At 41.8% G+C, this 19,764-nt stretch overlaps 1 protein-coding gene across 11 annotated transcripts in view; it reads right to left on the bottom strand.

The window, feature by feature from the left end:
- Positions 1 to 421: 421 nt before the first annotated feature.
- The window catches only part of HABP4 (hyaluronan binding protein 4), a 117,218-nt gene continuing 97,875 nt past the window's right edge, over positions 422 to 19,764 (bottom strand). For all 11 annotated transcript variants that reach the window (XM_077299703.1, XM_077299672.1, XM_077299678.1 and 8 more), the window contains 4 exons: positions 19,353 to 19,433; positions 18,972 to 19,134; positions 7,136 to 7,309; positions 422 to 1,010 (listed from right to left, as the gene is read on the bottom strand). In XM_077299703.1, coding sequence (XP_077155818.1) covers positions 954 to 1,010; positions 7,136 to 7,309; positions 18,972 to 19,134; positions 19,353 to 19,433 — 475 coding nt within the window. In that variant the 3' untranslated portion in view covers positions 422 to 953. The remainder of the gene's footprint in view (positions 1,011 to 7,135; positions 7,310 to 18,971; positions 19,135 to 19,352; positions 19,434 to 19,764) is intronic.

Raw genomic sequence — 19,764 nt, 5'->3', positions numbered from 1 at the left:
CACAGATAGGCCCTGGACCAGTCACCTTCTGGGGCAGAGTAAGATGCTGCCCAGATTCAAGGGTGTAGGCTCTTTCTCCAAGAACTGGAAACCACTGATGCAACTGGAGATGCTCCTCCTCTTATTCTGTAGGTTTTCTGTCCTTGAAGGGCAGGTACTCTCTCTGGGGTGCCGTCATGGGTGATAGAAAAAACAATACTGTCACAAGTGTTAAGAAAATATTAATTTTTTGTGGGATGGTGGGAGCAGGAACCAGTTACGTACACTGCATAGACTACCCTACTCAGCTGTGAATTAGCAAGAAGGAAAACAAACAAACAAACAAACAAAAAAAACTTACATGGGTTGAAATTACCCTGAAGCGGAGAGTTGAAACCAAGGTGAGGGCTAACAAGTACAGTGAATGACAAGACAATTGAAGTAGAATTAACTTTTTCCCATTTTATTGCATCTTTCATTTACTTAGTGTAAATCTATTCAATAGCAAATAAGTGATGGCATTATCCTTGCATCGATCCAACTTTTATAGATCTAATAGAAAATAAATGCAAAATCCATCAAAGTGCACAAACAGCATTTTTAATTTCTCAACTGTGTCAAACTGCAGTCAAATGACAAAAGTTATATTTTACGCTCTATCCAAACTTCAACCCTTCCCTACAAACCTTAGTAACTTTTCATCCATTGAAACCCAAACTGAAGTACAAAATATGCCCGAGACTAAATGCTTTTGATGTCCTAAATAAAGTCTGGAACTACAGTAAAAAAAAAAAAAAAAAAAAAAGGCACTGTGTACATCTCTTACCCATTTTCTAAACATGAAAGTGCAGTAATACTTTACAGGATTTATTTCTCTTGCTATTGATTAGACAACCCCCACATACACTATTGTTTAAGTTGCTTTTGGTATAGAGTCATTGGAAGATGCAGGATAAGCCAAAAAACTTGTCAGATCAAATCAGAGCTGGAAAAGCATCAGGATCATCTGGGTTCAAGTCAAGCTCAGGCACCTAAACAGAAACAAATAGGGATACAAATAAGAAAATATAAGACTTGGTACAGAAGTTAAAATTATGCAGTTTTTAACAATTATATTTCTTAGTGGAAAATTTGAATCCTTGAATGTACCCAGAACCAGGGCCGGACTGGCCATCTGGCAATTCTGGCAGAGCGTCAGCAGAGCGAGAGTGCAAGGGGGGGTGGGGCAGGAGGTGTCTAACAGGGTCGGTCCTTCCCTTGTCATGGTGTCTGCAGTTGCTGAGGCAGGTTGAGATGATTTATTGCCCAGCTTGAAGCTTGACACAGATCGAGTAGTGCTGTCAGTGGGAGTCATCGGCTCCAGCATTACTCGATCAGTGTGTAAGTGCGTAAGTTCAAGCTGCACCAATAACTCACAGTCCCAGAGCACCTGCAGGCAGCTGTATGTGTGTATATAGCCAACCCAAGTATAAGCCAAGGCACCTACTTTTGCCACGGAAAACTGGGTAAGCTTATTGACTCGAGTATAAGCAGAGTATGCATTGCCCCCCTCATCCCTGTCCTGCCATGCGTGGCTCCCCCTCATCCCTGTCCTGGTATGGGTGGCCCCCCCTCATCCCTGTCCTGGTATGCGTGGCTCCCCCAGTCCCACATGGCTCAGCTCCCCACCTTCCCCTGGTGGTATGTATGACTCACATTGCCACCCCTCCCAGTCATACTCACCCTCCTCGCGCCTGCACCTCCGTTGTCACGGCATCGGCAGCTCTCCTGCTCAGCAGTCATGTGGTACTGCTCATTAAGGTAATGAAAATGTGCTCCACACCTATGGGAGTGGAGAACACATCCATATTCATTACCTTAATGAGCGGTACCACGTGACAGCTCAGCACAGGAAAGGAGAGCCGCCGGCGCCGTGACAACAGAGATGCAGGGACAGAGTTGCAGTGACGGAGGGCGAGTATGATGTCTTCTGATAGCTGGCGGCTGCAGCTACGCTGCTACCCCTCCCTCGCCAGCATTTTGGACAATTGACTCGTGTATAAGCCGAGGGGGGGAGTTTTCAGCACAAAAAAATTGTGCTGAAAAGCTCAGCTTATACACGAATATATATACAGTTAGGTCCATATATATTTGGACAGAGACAACATTTTTCCAATTTTGGTTATAAACATTACCACAATGAATTTTAAACAAAACAATTCAGATGCAGTTGAAGTTCAGACTTTCAGCTTTCATTTGAGGGTATCCACATTAAAATTGGATGAAGGGCTTAGGAGTTTCAGCTCCTTAACATGTGCCACCCTGTTTTTAAAGGGACCAAAAGTAATTGGACAGATTCAATAATTTTAAATAAAATGTTCATTTCTAGTACTTGGTTGAAAACCCTCTGTTGGCAATGACTGCCTGAAGTCTTGAACTCATGGACATCACCAGACGCTGTGTTTCCTCCTTTTTGATGCTCTGCCAGGCCTTCACTGAAGTGGTTTTCAGTTGCTGTTTGTTTGTGGGCCTTTCTGTCTGATCTTTAGTCTTTAACAAGTGAAATGCATGCTCAATTGGGTTGAGATCAGGTGACTGACTTGGCCATTCAAGAATATTCCACTTCTTTGATTTAATAAACTCCTGGGTTGCTTTGGCTTTATGTTTTGGGTCATTGTCCATCTGTAGTATGAAACGACGACCAATCAGTTTGGCTGCATTTGGCTGGATCTGAGCACACAGTATGTCTCGGAATACCTCAGAATTCATTCGGCTGCTTCTGTCCTGTGTCACATCATCAATAAACACTAGTGACCCAGTGCCACTGGCAGCCATGCATGCCCAAGCCATCACACTGCCTCCGCCGTGTTTTACAGATGATGTGGTATGCTTTGGGTCATGAGCTGTACCACGCCTTTGCCATGCTTTTCTCTTTCCATCATTCTGGTAGAGGTTGATCTTGGTTTCATCTGTCCAAAGAATGTTCTTCCAGAACTGTGCTGGCTTTTTTAGATGTTTTTTAGCAAAGTTCAGTCTAGCCTTTTTATTCTTGATGCTTATGAGTGGCTTGCACCGTGCAGTGAACCCTCTGTATTTACTTTCATGCAGTCTTCTCTTTATGGTAGATTTGGATATTGATACACCTACCTCCTGGAGAGTGTTGTTCACTTGGATGGCTGTTGTGAAGGGGTTTCTCTTCACCGTGGAGATTATTCTGCGATCATCCACCACTGTTGTCTTCCGTGGGCGCCCAGGTCTTTTTGCATTGATGAGTTCACCAGTGCTTTCTTTTTCTCAGGATGGACCAAACTGTAGATTTTGCCACTCCTAATATTGTAGCAATTTCTCGGATGGGTTTTTTCTGTTTTCGCAGCTTAAGGATGGCTTGATTCACCTGCAAGGAGAGCTCCTTTGACCGCATGTTTACTTCACAGCAAAACCTTCCAAATGCAAACACCACACCTCAAATCAACTCCAGGCCCTTTATCTGCTTAATTGAGAATGACATAACGAAGGGATTGCCCACACCTGCCCATGAAATAGCCTTGGAGTCAATTGTCCAATTTCTTTTGGTCCCTTTAAAAACAGGGTGGCACATGTTAAGGAGTTGAAACTCCTAAACCCTTCATCCGATTTTAATGTGGATACCCTCAAATGAAAGCTGAAAGTCTGAACTTCAACTGCATCTGAATTGTTTTGTTTAAAATTCATTGTGGTAATGTCTGTAACCAAAATTAGAAAAATGTTGTCTCTGTCCAAATATATATGGACCTAACTGTATATATTACACTAATTTGGCGGTGCTGTGCTATGTGTAGGGAAGGTGTGAGTCCATCATATTGTGTATAGCGGAGCTGTGGGCCCATTATATTGTATACAGGTGAGCTATGCGCCCACCTTACTGTGCATAGCAGAGCTATGGGACCATCAGACTGTGTATAGCAGGGCTGTGGGGCCACCATAGTGTGTACAGTGAAGCTGTGGGACCTCCATACTGTATATAGAGGAGCGGTTTGCCCATTATGATGTATAGAGGAATTGTACCTTGGGGGACATGGGTGACATTATTAGATGTTAAGTAGGCACTTAAAAAGCATAATTATAGAGGCACTCAGTAATGTGACTGTCAAATATGCACATGGGGCGGTGCACTGTTCTCTAGCACTTGGCATTAATGTTTTCTAGGGGGCAATTTTACTATCTTGAGAGTACAAAGGAGTCATTATTACTATTTAAGGAGCACAGTGGTGGCATTATTGTGTGGGGCAGTAAGAGGAAACCACACAGTAGGTGTCCAGCCCTTGGGCTTATTAGGATCTGATTTCATCCTGGCCCCCTTTTTTTCTTGGCCATCTTGTTTCATGGGTCTTGTTCATTCTTCCCCTTTTATTAGGGGCACTTATAATCCTGTCTTATTATAGACTATTGTGCCATTTTCCCATGAGCCAGCAGGGTTTAGATAGGTGTGTCTTATGTTTCATATGGCTATCACAACCTGGTTAGTGTATTGTTTTTGGGTTATTTTAGGTATGTTTTAGATGTTTGTGTGTATTAAAGATGTGTCAATAAATCTTTTTGTTATACTTGTCATTATCTGGATGGTGTGCATTTTTTTGCAGTATACTTTTTCTTCATTCATATTTGGTTGCTTTTTATTGCTTTGCATCCTTCCATAATTATTATTTCTATACTGATATTGCAGTGCGCCTTGTTCTTTTCTTTATGAGCGAGAATACTCTGCACTCAAGATTTCCCGAGCATGCTCGGGGGTCCTCCGAGTATTTTTTAGTGCTCGGAGATTTCGTTTTCTTCTCCGCAGCTGAATGATTTACATCTGTTAGCCAGCATAAGTACATGTGGGGGTTGCCTGGTTGCTAGGGAATCCCCACATGTACTTATGCTGGCTAACAGATGTAAATCATTCAGCTGCGGAGAAGAAAACCAAATCTCCGAGTACTTACAAACACACGGAGGACCCCCGAGAATGCTCGGGAAATCTCGAGTACCGAGTATACTCGCTCATCACTAGTCACCATATAGCGGTAATATAATTGTTTGGCAGCTCAGTGAATAGCACTGCAGCCTTCTAGTGCTGGGGTCCTGGATTCAAATCCCACCAAGGACAAGATCTGCAAGGAGTTTGCGTAGGTTTTCTTCGGGTTCTCCTGTTTCCTCCCACATTCGAAACACGATGAGAACATAAAAAGACAATCTGTTGGGGAAAAGGCAGCAGCGGCACTATGCGGAGCGCAGCAGCGGCACTATGCGGAGCGCAGCAGCGGCACTATGCGGAGCGCAGCAGCGGCACTATGCGGAGCGCAGCAGCGGCACTATGCGGAGCGCAGCAGCGGCACTATGCGGAGCGCAGCAGCGGCACTATGCGGAGCGCAGCAGCGGCACTATGCGGAGCGCAGCAGCGGCACTATGCGGAGCGCAGCAGCGGCACTATGCGGAGCGCAGCAGCGGCACTATGCGGAGTCACCATGTGACTAGTGGTTCTGTATATCTTCAAGTGACAGATCCGCAACAAAATAAATTTTAAATGGAAATTCACCCTATACATTGCTGCCAAGTTGCTGCTACAATGGCTTGCAGAAGTATTCTCCCACTTGGCTTTATACCTATTTTTCGGATTATAAGACGCACCTTTTTTCCCCCCAATTTTTGGGGTTATTTAAAAAAAAAAAAAATCCCTATTTTTCTCAAAATTTGGGGTGCATCTTATAATCCGGAGCGTTTTATAATCCGAAAAATACGGTATATTGCTGCATTACAACCACTACTTAAATATTTTTGCAATCAGATTTGTGTTACGCATCAGCACTAAATATTTTAAGTTGGAAAATAATTAAAAATAGTCATGTGCATATGTATCCACCCTTTTGTTGGATATATATATATATTCTAATCTATATCTCTATTTATCTATATCTCTATCTATATATCTCTATATATATCTCAAATAAATAATATATATTATAAAAAATATATATATTTTTTTAATATATAATAATATATATACACACATACATATTGGGGGGAAAAGTATTTAGTCAGCCACCAATTGTGCAAGTTCTCCTGCTTAAAAGGATGAGAGAGGCCTGTAATTGACATCATAGATAGACCACAACTAAGAGACAAAATGAGAAAACAAATCCAGAAAAATCACCTTGTCTGATTTGGCAAGATTTATTTTGCAAATTATGGTGGAAAATAAGTATTTGGTCATTAACAAAATTTCATCTCAATATTTTGTTATACAACCCCTGGCAAAATTATGGAATCACCGGCCTTGGAGGATGTTCATTCAGTTGTTTAATTTTGTAGAAAAAAAAGCAGATCACAAACATGGCGCAGTCATTTCAAATGGCAACTTTCTGGCTTTAAAAAACACTAAAAGAAATCAAGAATATCCTTTTTTGGTAAAGACAGTGGTCAAACGTTTTCTGTAAGTCTGTAATTTGCAAAATATATCTTGCCAAATCAGACAATTTTCTGGATTTATTTTCTCATTTTGACTCTCATAGTGGTGGTCTACCTTTGATGTCAATTACAGGCCTCTCATCTTTTTGAGTGGGAGAACTTGCCCAGTTGGTGGCTGACTAAATAAATAAATACTTTTTCCCCCACTTTGCTTGATTGGCCAGCAAAATCGTCTGACCTTAACTGTATTGTCAAAAGGAAGACAAGAGACACCAGACCCAACAATGCAGACGAGCTGAAGGCTGCTATTAAAGCAACCTGGGCTTCCATAACACCTCAGCAGTGCCACAGACTGATCGCCTCCATGCCACATTGATGCAAAATGAGCTCCAACCAAGTATTGAGTGCATTTACTGAACATACATTTTAGTAGGCCAACATTTCAGATTTCAAAATAATTTTTCAAGCTGGTGTTATAAAGTATTCTATTTTACTGAGATAATGACTTCTGGGTTTTCATTGGCTGTAATCGTCAAGATTAACACAAACATTTGAAATAGATCACTCCATTTATGATGACTATAGAATATATGAGTTTCACTTTTTGTATTGAAGAACTGAAATAAATTAACTTTTTGATATTCTAATTTTATGAGAAGCACTTATATGCTTGCCTGCACCTACCCTACGTTCGCATAAAGAAAAAAATTTTCATTGAGGAAAATCTGCTGAGAATCCCAAATGACATACATACATTAGAATCTTCACAAGGCAATGCCTCCTCTCTTCTAAAACGTCCACGACCTCCACCTCTTCCTCCACGTGCTGGACGAGAAAGACTTCCAAAGTTGATTTCCAGCTGAGATGTGATATCATTGATAGATTTGCGGAAATTGTAATGGTTGTCATCTTCATCTTCCTTTGAATTCTATTGACATTAAAATGCAAAAAGCATAAAATAAGGAAATGCCAACATGATGGACAAAAACTACAAAATTGAACCAAAATGTGTCCAGGGTAAATACATATGTCCAATAACACAGCAATATATGTATAGAGGGGGATCTGGGATAATAGCAAATAAATAATATCTCTATCTTCATGATAGATGCTAACTGCACCTTAGGTACAATGAACAATAGCAGCAATACGTAGATAAAATATTTGGAGCAATATACCACAATGGATAGTGAACAATTATTGTGTACGGGTCCTAAAGTATGAAGAAAATACATATACCGTATATGCTCGCGTATAAGCTGAGGCACCTAATTTGACCACAAAACAATGGGAATTAAGATGCTAATTTAAGAAAATGTAAGCTTCATATGCCGATTTAAAAATGTTATTTGTAGCTTTATCTACGCCATTGCATATTTTACTATAATTTGTTTCAGATGCTGACGAAAGCAAATTTATATGATGATCAATCCCTTTTAGGTTTTGTATCTAAGCTATAGCTCTCTTACATATACTAAAAGTATTATATGATTGTTGCATATACTGAAAGTATATGATTGCTTGTCTTCCCTATTCTCATAGGGTTTTTTCCCTATTTTCATATCCCTTCCCTTCCTCCCCCTCCTTGTCTTTCCTTCCCGGTTATAATTCGAAATTTCAATAAAATGTTTGGAAAAAGGAAAAAAACAAAAAACAAAAAAACACAATGGGAAAACTAATTGACTAAAGTAAAGTAAACGTGGTCTATATCCACTTATTGGACCATTTGATTATCATCTTTCAAATGCAATCAAATCAATGGCAGAGGGGTTGGGTTAGGTAATGCCAAATTAAAATCACAGGGTCCAGACACCAAAAGTGGTCCATATCCACCCATCAGACCGCTTGGCACTAATTGCCATACAGGGAGAAGTGATTTATAAAAGATAATTGTTTAAGATGTCTGCCGGGGGGCAGGGGCACATTGAGCGGATGGTTAGGAACCCAATTAGAAGCAATGCACATAACTCCTAGAATAAACTACCGTCAGCATGTTAAAAGTGAATCCGCCATCAGGTTTCCAGTTATTGAGAAAATTATTCACCCAAATATTTTGCCTGTTTAACATTTTAAAAGTTATTGGTAGCATCAGGTTGCTGCTTTTAAGCTGTTTTTGGTGTATGGCTTTGCCTGTTAAGAAGTTGTCTTCATTATAATAGTATCGGAGATTCTTTGCATGCTTTATACTGGGCATTGTGCAACTACTATGGGGTGCTGCTGGAGATAGTAGGGTTGGCAGAACCATAATTTGAGTGTTGGCGCTTTTAGTATCATGCAGAAAACTGCTTAAGAGGCAGTGCCATACACCAACGACTGAACGCTAAACCACACTATGAGCTTTTTGAACACATATGGTGAAGGCAATTTACTATCTCTCACTTTAGTATGCCATTTACATTTTGTTCCATTTAGCAGCCTTATATTTTTCATTCTGGCTATAGCCATCATTTTCCTGTTAGGTGCTTTTTAAATTTGTAGTTATTGGTAGCAATTTAATGAGGGTACGGCTTTGAACCCCTAGCCCATTTTCACCTTCCTGACCAGGCCACAATTCACAATTCTGACCACTGTCACTTTATGAGGTAATAACTCTGGAACGCTTCAACGGATCCCACTGACTCAGATTGTTTTCTGGCGACACATTGTGCTTTACGATAGTGGTAAATTTAGGCCAATATTTTACATACATAGTTATTAAGGTTGAAGGAAGACTTTAAGTCATCTAGTTCAACCCATAGCCTAACCTAACATGCCCTAACATGTTGATCCAGAGGAAGGCAAAAAAAAAAACCATGTGGCACAAGAGTAACTCCACTATGGGGAAAAAAATTCCTTCCCGACTCCACATACGGCAATCAGACTAGTTCCCTGGATCAACGCCCTAACAAGGAATCTAGAATATATACCCTGTAACATTATACTTTTCAAGAAAGGCATCCAGTCCCCTCTTAAATTTTAGCAGTGAATCACTCATTACAACATCATACGGCAGAGAGTTCCATAGTCTCACTGCTCTTACAGTAAAGAATCCGCGTCTGTTCTTATGCTTAAACCTTCTTTCCTCCAGACGTAGAGGATGCCCCCTTGTCCCTGTCTCAGGTCTATGATTAACCCCTTCACACCCGAGGGTAGTTTTCACGTTAATGACCAGGCCAATTTTTACAAATCTGACCACTGTCCCTTTATGAGGTTATAACTCTGGAACGCTTCAACGGATCTTGGCGATTCTGACATTGTTTTCTCGTGACATATTGTACTTCATGTTAGTGGTAAAATTTATTCGATATAACTTGCGTTTATTTGAGAAAAAAACGGAAATTTGGCGAAAATTTTTAAAATTTCGCAATTTTCCAACTTTGAATTTTTATGCCCTTAAATCACAGAAATATGTCACGCAAAATACTTAATAAGTAACATTTCCCACATGTCTACTTTACATCAGCACGATTTTGGAACCAAAATTTTTTTTTGTTAGGGAGTTATAAGGGTTAAAAGTTGACCAGCAATTTCTCATTTTTACAACACCATTTTTTTTTTTTAGGGACCACTTCTCATTTGAAGTCATTTTGAGGGGTCTATATGATAAAAAATACCCAAGTGTGACACCATTCTAAAAACTGCACCCCTCAAGGTGCTCAAAACCACATTCAAGAAGTTTATTAACCATTCAGGTGTTTCACAGGAATTTTTGGAATGTTTAAATAAAAATGAACATTTAACTTTTTTTCACACAAAATTTATTTCAGCTCCTATTTGTTTTATTTTACCAAGGGTAACAGGAGAAAATGGACCCCCAAAGTTGTTGTACAATTTGTCCTGAGTATGCTGACACCCCATATGTGGGTGTAAACCATTGTTTGGGCGCATGGCAGAGCTCGGAAGGGAAGGAGCGCCATTTGACTTTTCAATGCAAAATTGACTGGAATTGAGATGGGACGCCATGTTGCGTTTCGAGAGTCCCTGATGGGCCTAAACATTGAAACCCTCCACAAGTGACACCATTTTGGAAAGTAAACCCCTTAAGGAACTTATCTAGATGTGTGGTGAGCACTTTGACCCAACAAGTGCTTCACAGAAGTTTATAGTGCAGAGCCGTAAAAATAAAAAAATCATATTTTTTCACAAAAATGATCTTTTCGCCCCCAATTTTTTATTTTCCCAAGGGTAAGAAGAAATTAGACCAAAAAAGTTGTTGTGCAATTTGTCCTGAGTACGATGATACCCCATATGTGGGTGTAAACCATTGTTTGGGCGCATGGCAGAGCTCGGAAGGGAAGGAGCGCCATTTGACTTTTCAATGCAAAATTGACTGGAATTGAGATGGGACGCCATGTTGCGTTTCGAGAGTCCCTGATGTGCCTGAAGAGTGGAAACTCCCCAATTCTACCTGAAACTCTAATCCAACAACACCCCTAACCCTAACCCTAGCCCTAACCCTAAACCTAACCCTAGCCCTAATGGGAAAATGGAAATAAATACATTTTTTTAATTTTATTATTTTTCCCTAACTAAGGGGGTGATGAAGGGGGGTTTGATTTACTTTTATAGCGTTTTTTATAACGGATTTTTATGATTGGCAGCTGTCACACACTAAAAGACGCTTTTTTATAGCAAAAAAGTTTTTGCGTCTCCACATTTTGAGACCTATAATTTTTCAATATTTTGGTCCACAGAGTCATGTGAGGTCTTGTTTTTTGCGGGACGAGTTGACGTTTTTATTGGTAACATTTTTGGACACGTGACAGTTTTTGATCACTTTTTATTCTGATTTTTGTGAGGCAGAATGACCAAAAACCAGCTATTCATGAATTTCTTTTGGGGGAGGTGTTTATACCGTTCCGCGTTTGGTAAAATTGATAAAGCAGTTTTATTCGTCGGGTCAGTACGATTACAGCGATATCTCATTTATATTATTTTTTTAGGTTTTGGCGCTTTTATACGATAAAAACTATTTTATAGAAAAAATAATTATTTTGGCATCGCTTTATTCTGAGGACTATAACTTTTTTTTTTGCTTATGATGCTGTGTGGCGGCTCGTTTTTTGCGGGACAAGACATGACGTTTTCAGCGGTACCATGGTTATTTATATCCGTCTTCTTGATCGTGTGTTATTCCACTTTTTGTTTGGCGGTATAATAAAGCTTTGTTTTTTGGCTCGTTTTTTTTTTTTCTTACGGTGTTCACTAGTGGGACAGTTTTATAGGTTGGGTCGTTACGGACGCGGCGATACTAAATGTGTACTTTTATTGTTTTTTTTTTTTTTTTTTAAGATAAAGAAATTTATTTATGGGAATAATATTTTTTCTTTTTCTTTATTTAGGAATTTATTTATTTTTTTTACACATGTGGAATTTTTTTTACTTTTTTACTTTGTTCCAGGGGGGGACATCACAGATCGCCGATCTTACAGTTTGCATAGCACTCTGTGAGATCGGCGGATTTCACTCATTGCTGCAGGCTTACAGAGCTGCAGCCTGCTCCTGACCCGGAAGTACTCCCTGCAGGACCCGAATGCAGCCCCGCGGCCATTTTGGATCCGGGGCCTGCAGGGAGGAGACGCTCGGTACAAGGTGAGTACATTCCCTTGTACCGATCGTCTCAGGGAAGCCCGCAGGGAGCCCCGTCCCTGCGCGATGCTTCATGTTTGATCGCGGTGTGCTGGGGGTTAATGTGCCGGGGGCGGTCCGTGACCGCTCCTGGCACATAGTGCCGGATGTCAGCTGCGATAGGCAGCTGACACCCGGCCGCGATCGGCCGCGCTCCCCCCGTGAGCGCGGCCGATCGCTATGACGTACTATCCCGTCGGTGGTCATACAGGCCCACCCCACCTCGACGGGATAGTACGTCAGATGTCAGAAAGGGGTTAAAAAGATCATCAGAAAGGTCTTTGTACTGTCCCCTCATATTTATACATTAAAATAAGATCACCCCTTAGTCTTCGTTTTTCCAAACTAAACAGCCCCAAGTGTAATAACCTATCTTGGTATTGCAGACCCCCCAGTCCTCTAATAACCTTGGTCGCTCTTCTCTGCACCCGCTCCAGTTCAGCTATGTCTTTCTTATACACCGGAGACCAGAACTGTGCACAGTATTCTAAGTGTGGTCGAACTAGTGACTTGTATAGAGGTAAAATTATGTTCTCCTCATGATCATCTATGCCTCTTAATACATCCCATTATTTTATTTGCCTTTGTAGCAGCTGCCTGACACTGGCCACTGAATATGAGTTTGTCATCCACCCATACACCCAGGTCTTTTTCATTGACGGTTTTGCCCAGAGTTTTAGAATTAAGCACATAGTTATACATCTTATTACTTCTACCCAAGTGCATGACCTTACATTTATCCCCATTAAAGCTCATTTGCCATTTATCAGCCCAAGCTTCTAGTTTACATACCGTATTTTGCGGACTACAAGACGCACTTTTTCCCCCCAAAAAAAGGGGGGAAAATGGGGGGTGCGTCTAATAGTCGCAAGGCAGGCTTACCGTGGTGGCAGAGGTGCGGTGGCAGAGGTGTGGCAGCAGAGGTGCGGAGATGAGGAGGCGCAGTGAGCGGGGTCCCTTTTCCCGGTGAGGTGATGCAGCAGCCCGGTAAGGCAGCAAAGCCGGGTGAATCCTGTTGTTATCGGTGGGCGCGGCCATCTTCCTGAGGCCGCGCGTGCGCAGATAGAGCGCTCTGCTACCCGGGGCTTCAGGAAAATGGCCGCGGGATGCCGCGCGTGCGCAGATGGGGATCGCGGCGGCCATTTTCCTGAAGCAGAGATGCAAACTCGGCTTCAGGAAAATGGCCGCCGCGATCCTCATCTGCGCACGCGCGGCATCCCGCGGCCATTTTCCTGAAGCCCCGGGCAGCAGAGAGCTCCATCTGCGCGCCCGGCCTCAGGAAGATGGCCGCGCCCACCGATAACAACAGGATTCACCCGGCTCTGCTGCATTACTGGGCTGCTGCATCACCTCACCGGGACCTTGGACTCTGTATACTCCATCCTTTTGCTTCCCAGGATGGGTGCAGCAAGGTTCAGGAAGGATCTCGTGGGCACATGGACTGGAGATGATGGAGGTAGTGGTGTACATTGTGAAGCGAGTATTCCACAGGAGCTCAGATGTCTGAGTCCTTGGCGCTTCCCGGCGCTCCTCAGCACCGCATGGCACGGCCGGCTCTCCGCCTCCAGCAGGGCTCGCAGCAGTACAGAGGCGCTTTTCCTGCAGTGTCCGGTCATGGCGGCTGTGTCTCGGTAGCGGAGCTCCTCACTTATTACCGGCTTCTGAAATAATTATTGCGCTGAGGAGCGCCGGGAAGCGGCAAGGACTCAGACATCTGAGCTCCTGTGGAATACTCGCTTCACAATGTACACCACTACCTCCATCATCTCCAGTCCATGTGCCCACGAGATCCTTCCATCACCTCACCGGGGAAAGGGACCCCTCTCACGCCATACCTCTCACTGTGCCTCCTCATCCCAGCACCTCTGTCGGTAACCACTGCTGCCACCCTCCCATGGACACCAGGCCGTGGCGTCGCCCACCTAAGCAGGAAGGGACCCTGCTCAGGTGCACGCCGTACCGCATCAACCCACCTCTGCTGCCACCATGCTTCCTGTGACCCTGCTCTGCCACCACCAGCCCTCAGGTAAGATACTGTAAATTCGGACAATAAGACGGACCCCAATCTTATAAAAAATCTTTTTTTCTGCAATTTTCACCCCAAATTTGGGGTGCGCCTTATGGTCCGGTGCGTCTTATAGTCCGAAAAATACGGTATGTGTATAATATATATATATATATATATATATATATATATATATATATATATATTATACACACACACACATATATATATTATACACACACACACACATATAACACATATATATAATACACACACATATAATACACACACATCTATATATATATATATATATATATATATATATATATATATATATATATATATATATATATATATATATATATATATATATATATATAATACACACACACACATACACTCACCGGCCACTTTATTAGGTACACCATGCTAGTAACGGGTTGGACCCCCTTTTGCCTTCAGAACTGCCTCAATTCTTCGTGGCATAGATTCAACAAGGTGCTGGAAGCATTCCTCAGAGATTTTGGTCCATATTGACATGATGGCATCACACAGTTGCCGCAGATTTGTCGGCTGCACATCCCAAAGATGCTCCATACAAGGCAGGATGGATCCATGCTTTCATGTTGTTTACGCCAAATTCTGACCCTACCATCCGAATGTCGCAGCAGAAATCGAGACTCATCAGACCAAGCAACGTTTTTCCAATCTTCTACTGTCCAATTTCGATGAGCTTGTACAAATTGTAGCCTCAGTTTCCTGTTCTTAGCTGAAAGGAGTGGTACCCGGTGTGGTCTTCTGCTGCTGTAGCCCATCTGCCTCGAAGTTCGACGCACTGTGCGTTCAGAGATGCTCTTAGGCCTACCTTGGTTGTAACGGGTGGCGATTTGAGTCACTGTTGCCTTTCTATCAGCTCGAACCAGTCTGCCCATTCTCCTCTGACCTCTGGCATCAACAAGGCATTTCCGCCCACAGAACTGCCGCTCACTGGATTTTTTTTCTTTTTCGGACCATTCTCTGTAAACCCTAGAGATGGTTGTGCGTGAAAATCCCAGTAGATCAGCAGTTTCTGAAATACTCAGACCAGCCCTTCTGGCACCAACAACCATGCCACGTTCAAAGGCACTCAAATCACCTTTCTTCCCCATACTGATGCTCGGTTTGAACTGCAGGAGATTGTCTCGACCATGTCTACATGCCTAAATGCACTGAGTTGCCGCCATGTGATTGGCTGATTAGAAATTAAGTGTTAACAAGAAGTTGGACAGGTGTACCTAATAAAGTGGCCGGTGAGTGTGAGTGTGAGTGTATATATATATATATGTGTGTATATATATATATATATATATATATATATATATATATATATATATATATATATATATATATATATTACACACATATATATTATACACACACATATATATATATACAGTACATATAATACACACTATATATATATGTGTGTGTATTATATATATATATATATGTGTGTAATATATATATATATAATACACACATATATAATACACACACATATAATACACACACATATGTATTATATATAGTGTGTATTATATGTACTATATATATATATATATATATATATATATATATATATATATATATATATATATATATATGTGTGTGTATAATATATATATATATATATATATATATATATATATGTGTGTATAATATATATATTTGTGTATAATATATATATGTGTGTGTATAATCTCCGTATAAATGCACCTGCTCTGTGATAGTCTCAGGGTTCTGTTTGAAGCACAGTGAGCATCATGAAGACCAGGTAACACAACAGGCAGGTCCGTGAAACTGTTGTGGAGAAGTTTAAAGCCGGATTTGGATTCAAAATGATTTCCAAAATTTTAAACATCCCAAGGATCACTGTGCAAGCGATCATATTGAAACTTTCATCTCAAACAAGGAGAAGACTGATCAGAGATGCAGCCAAGAGGCCCATGATCACACTGGATGAACTGCAGAGATCTACACCTGAGGTGGGACAGTCTGTCCATAGGACAACAATCAGTCGTACACTGCACAAATCTGGCCTTTATGGAAGAGTGGCAAGAAGAAAGCCATTTCTCAGTTATCCATAAAAAGTGTTGTTGAAAGTTTGCAACAAGCCACATGGGAGACACACCAAACATGTGGAAGAAGGTGTTCTGGTCAGATGAAACCAAAATCGAACTTTTTGGCAGCAATGCCAATAGATATGTTTGGCGTAAAGGCAATACAGCTCATCACCCTGAACACACCATCCCCAATGTCAAACATGGTGGTGGCAGCGTCATGGTTTGGGCCTGCTTTTCTTCAGCAGGGGCAAGGAAGGTGGTTAAAATTGATGGGAAGATGGAAGGAGCCAAATACAGGACCATTCTTGGTTATTTTACACACACCATACATGAAAAAACATCCTGCTAGCCCCAATCACTATTCAGCCAAAGAAGCATACGCCTTCCTTGCCTCTAACACTGATAGTGAGGGAGAAGATGCTACCTTCATTTTTCCTACTCCTCCTCAAGTGATAAACCACTACGCAGACATCCCAGGATAGCAAATGAGCCAGCGCTCACTTTTAGTGACCCCTATGGACCTTGATGAGCCACAGATTCCAGATTTTGTGGACCAAAAAAGAATTCGATTTGACACCACCGACCTCACAGAAATGAACTTTTTCAAAGAATTTGTCTGAGGATTTTGTAAACTTCATGGTGACAAAGCCACATTTATACACCCCATAATTTTTGGCCCAGAACCTCACTTTGTCATTTTCCAACTGGACTCCCATAGACACAGAAATTATGATGTTTTGCGTAGAGCTTAGCAAATTTGTTCGGATTAGGTCGCCGAATCTGAATTTGCCATATTCATGCCATATTGGTACCCTAATCGTGCCAAATTTATATTTGATGATCGGTTCTGAACATATTTGGACATTTCTACTCCCATTGACTATAATGACGTTCGTCTGTGTTCGATGAATATTGCAAAAACAATATTCACTGCGTATCATATTCAGACCCAAAACCGAACAAATTCGCGCAACACTGGTTTTGGGGACTTGTCCTTCACATGGGGTTAGTGAAGAAGCCAGAACTTCGGCAATATTGGAGTGTTGAGGTTTTATATAACACTCCACTGTTCCACATGGCTATGACCCGTCAATGCTTTGAGGCCATCCACAAATTGATGCATTACAACGATAATGTACAGTGTTTCCCTGAGATGACCCCAATTTTGACAGAATTTTCAAAATTTGGCCCGTCATTAATCACTTCATCAACAAGTTTGCTGATGTGTACTACACCCAAAAGGACATCTGCATAGATGAGTCCCTAATACATTTCAAGGAAAGGCTTAAATTCCGACAATACCTGCCCAGTAAGAGGGCTATGTATGGAATTAAACTCTACAAGCTGCAGAGAATACCTCAGGGTACACCCAGATTTAGGGTTCATGAAGGGAAGAACACCCAGATTCAACCACCTGAATACCTCCCTGTCCTGGAAATGAGTGGGAAATCTGTGTGGGATTTGGGGCACCCACTGCTGGATCAAGGTTCTCTACGTAGATAATTTTTATAAAGCATACCACTCTTCAAGTCCCTCTGCCTGAGCTGCCGCAGCATTCGGTACTTTGCACACAAAAACCAGAGAGGACTCACTGTATCACTAATTGGGCAGCTGCTTAGAAAGGCTGAGAGCATGCAGCGACAACATGCTGGTGGTCAAGGACAAGAAAGATGCCCTTTACGTGACCACCATACATGTTGATGGCAGACCCCCCCCCCCCCACTGTATGATGTACCTAACACAAATCCACAAACCAGACTGTGTCCTTAGGTACAATAAAAACACTGTTCAAGTCCTCCAGCCCTACATCATGCTACCACTAGTGTTGAGCATTCCGATACCGCAAGTATCGGGTATCGGCCGATACTTGCGGTATCGGGATTCCGATACCGAGATCCAATACTTTTGTGGTATCGGGAATCGGTATCGGGATTAATATCAATGTGTAAAAGAAAGAATTAAAATAAAAAATAGGGATATACTCACCTCTCCGGCGGCCCCTGGACTTTACCGCCGTAACCGGGAGCCGTTGTACCTAAGAATGCGCGCTTGAAGGGCCTTAGATGACGTCACGGCGCTCTGATTGGTCCGTAGCAGTCGCGTGACCGCTACGCGACCAATCACAAAGCGGTGACGTCACCTAAGGTCTTTCAAGCGCTTGAAAGACCTTAGGTGACGTCACGGCTTTGTGATTGGTCGCGTAGCGGTCACGCGACCGCTACGCGACCAATCAGAAGCTGCGGACGTCATCTAAGGCCCTTCAAGCGCACATTCTTAGGTACAACGGCTCCCGGTTACGGCGGTAAAGTCCAGGGCGCGTCAGAGGGTGAGTATATCCCTATTTTTTATTTTAATTCTTTCTTTTACACATTGATATGGATCCCAGGGCCTGAAGGAGAGTTTCCTCTCCTTCAGACCCTGGGAACCATCAGGGATACCGTCCGATACTTGGCGTCCCATTGACTTGTATTGGTATCGGGTATCGGTATCGGATTAGATCCGATACTTTGCCGGTATCGGCCGATACTTTCCGATACCGATACTTTCAAGTATCGGACGGTATCGCTCAACACTAGCTACCACGTGTAGCTACTATTTTGTGTGACAATTCAGTGGTTAAAAAGGCATAAAAATTCACTACCATGAAGTACAATATGTCACGGAAAAAAAAGAATCCCTGAGATCCGTTGAAGCGTTCTAGAGTTATTACCTCATAAAAGACATGGTCATGAAGGTAAAAACAGGCTGGCAAAACCAGTAACTAAGTCAGGGTAGTGGACAACTTCTTTAAAACTAAGAAATTGTCAGACCATAGACTATACCAGCATACATACAAATTATATTGCCAAGTATGACACTACAGGCATCAAACTTACATTTTTGAACTTTGACTTGTGGATAACAACAGCTTTGGCAGGCACTTTTAATTCTGGTTTGCGTAGATTTAATTCAACTTTTGGTCTGCTTTGGTCCAAAATAGACTTCCATTCATCCAGTGACATCTCTCTAACATATTCTTCATAATTCTCATTTGCCCCTCTAGCCAAAGGGCAAAAAAAAAAAAACACAAAAAAAACACAACTTAGCAGAATGAAGGTGTTTTAGTACTTACTAAAGATTATTTGGGGCCTCAAGGTAAGACCCTAGCAAGGACACACGGAGGTCAATTTCTGGAATTGGTCAAGGTTTTTACCCAAATTGTCCCTTTAAGTGACATAGCAGAATGAACGCACATCAATAAATGAACATGACCTTACTTGAAGTCTCTCTCATCTTCTATTACGTCACAAGTTGCATCAACAGGTTCTGTGGCTTCTACAGGTACTGGCTCTACATCACTAGAAAACAATTCTGCTTATGATCATTGGCATTACTGGCATCAGAAATAAGAAAACAATTCAGTCCCATTCCTACATGATGTTAAATACATATTTTTTCAATCTTTACAAACCCCACCATGACGTGTATGGTGTAGAAAGGTCTGTGCAACTACAGTGATGTTACAAATCCAGTTGGATTGCTGCCATATAATACAGGAATATTCTTCATCATGCAAAATCATCTGGGAGGCATGCGATTGGCTGCATATTACTTTGGAACCAATGTCCTTAAGAACTATCTTCAGTGGACAAACAAGGAGTCCTGGAAGTGATTATATGACCCTCAGAG

Source organism: Ranitomeya variabilis, chromosome 1 (assembly GCF_051348905.1).
Source record: "Ranitomeya variabilis isolate aRanVar5 chromosome 1, aRanVar5.hap1, whole genome shotgun sequence".
In the NCBI taxonomy this organism is placed as follows: Eukaryota; Metazoa; Chordata; class Amphibia; order Anura; family Dendrobatidae; genus Ranitomeya; species Ranitomeya variabilis.
The sequence above is the reverse complement of the archived record's forward strand: the minus strand, read 5'-3'. Positions and strand labels throughout refer to the sequence as shown.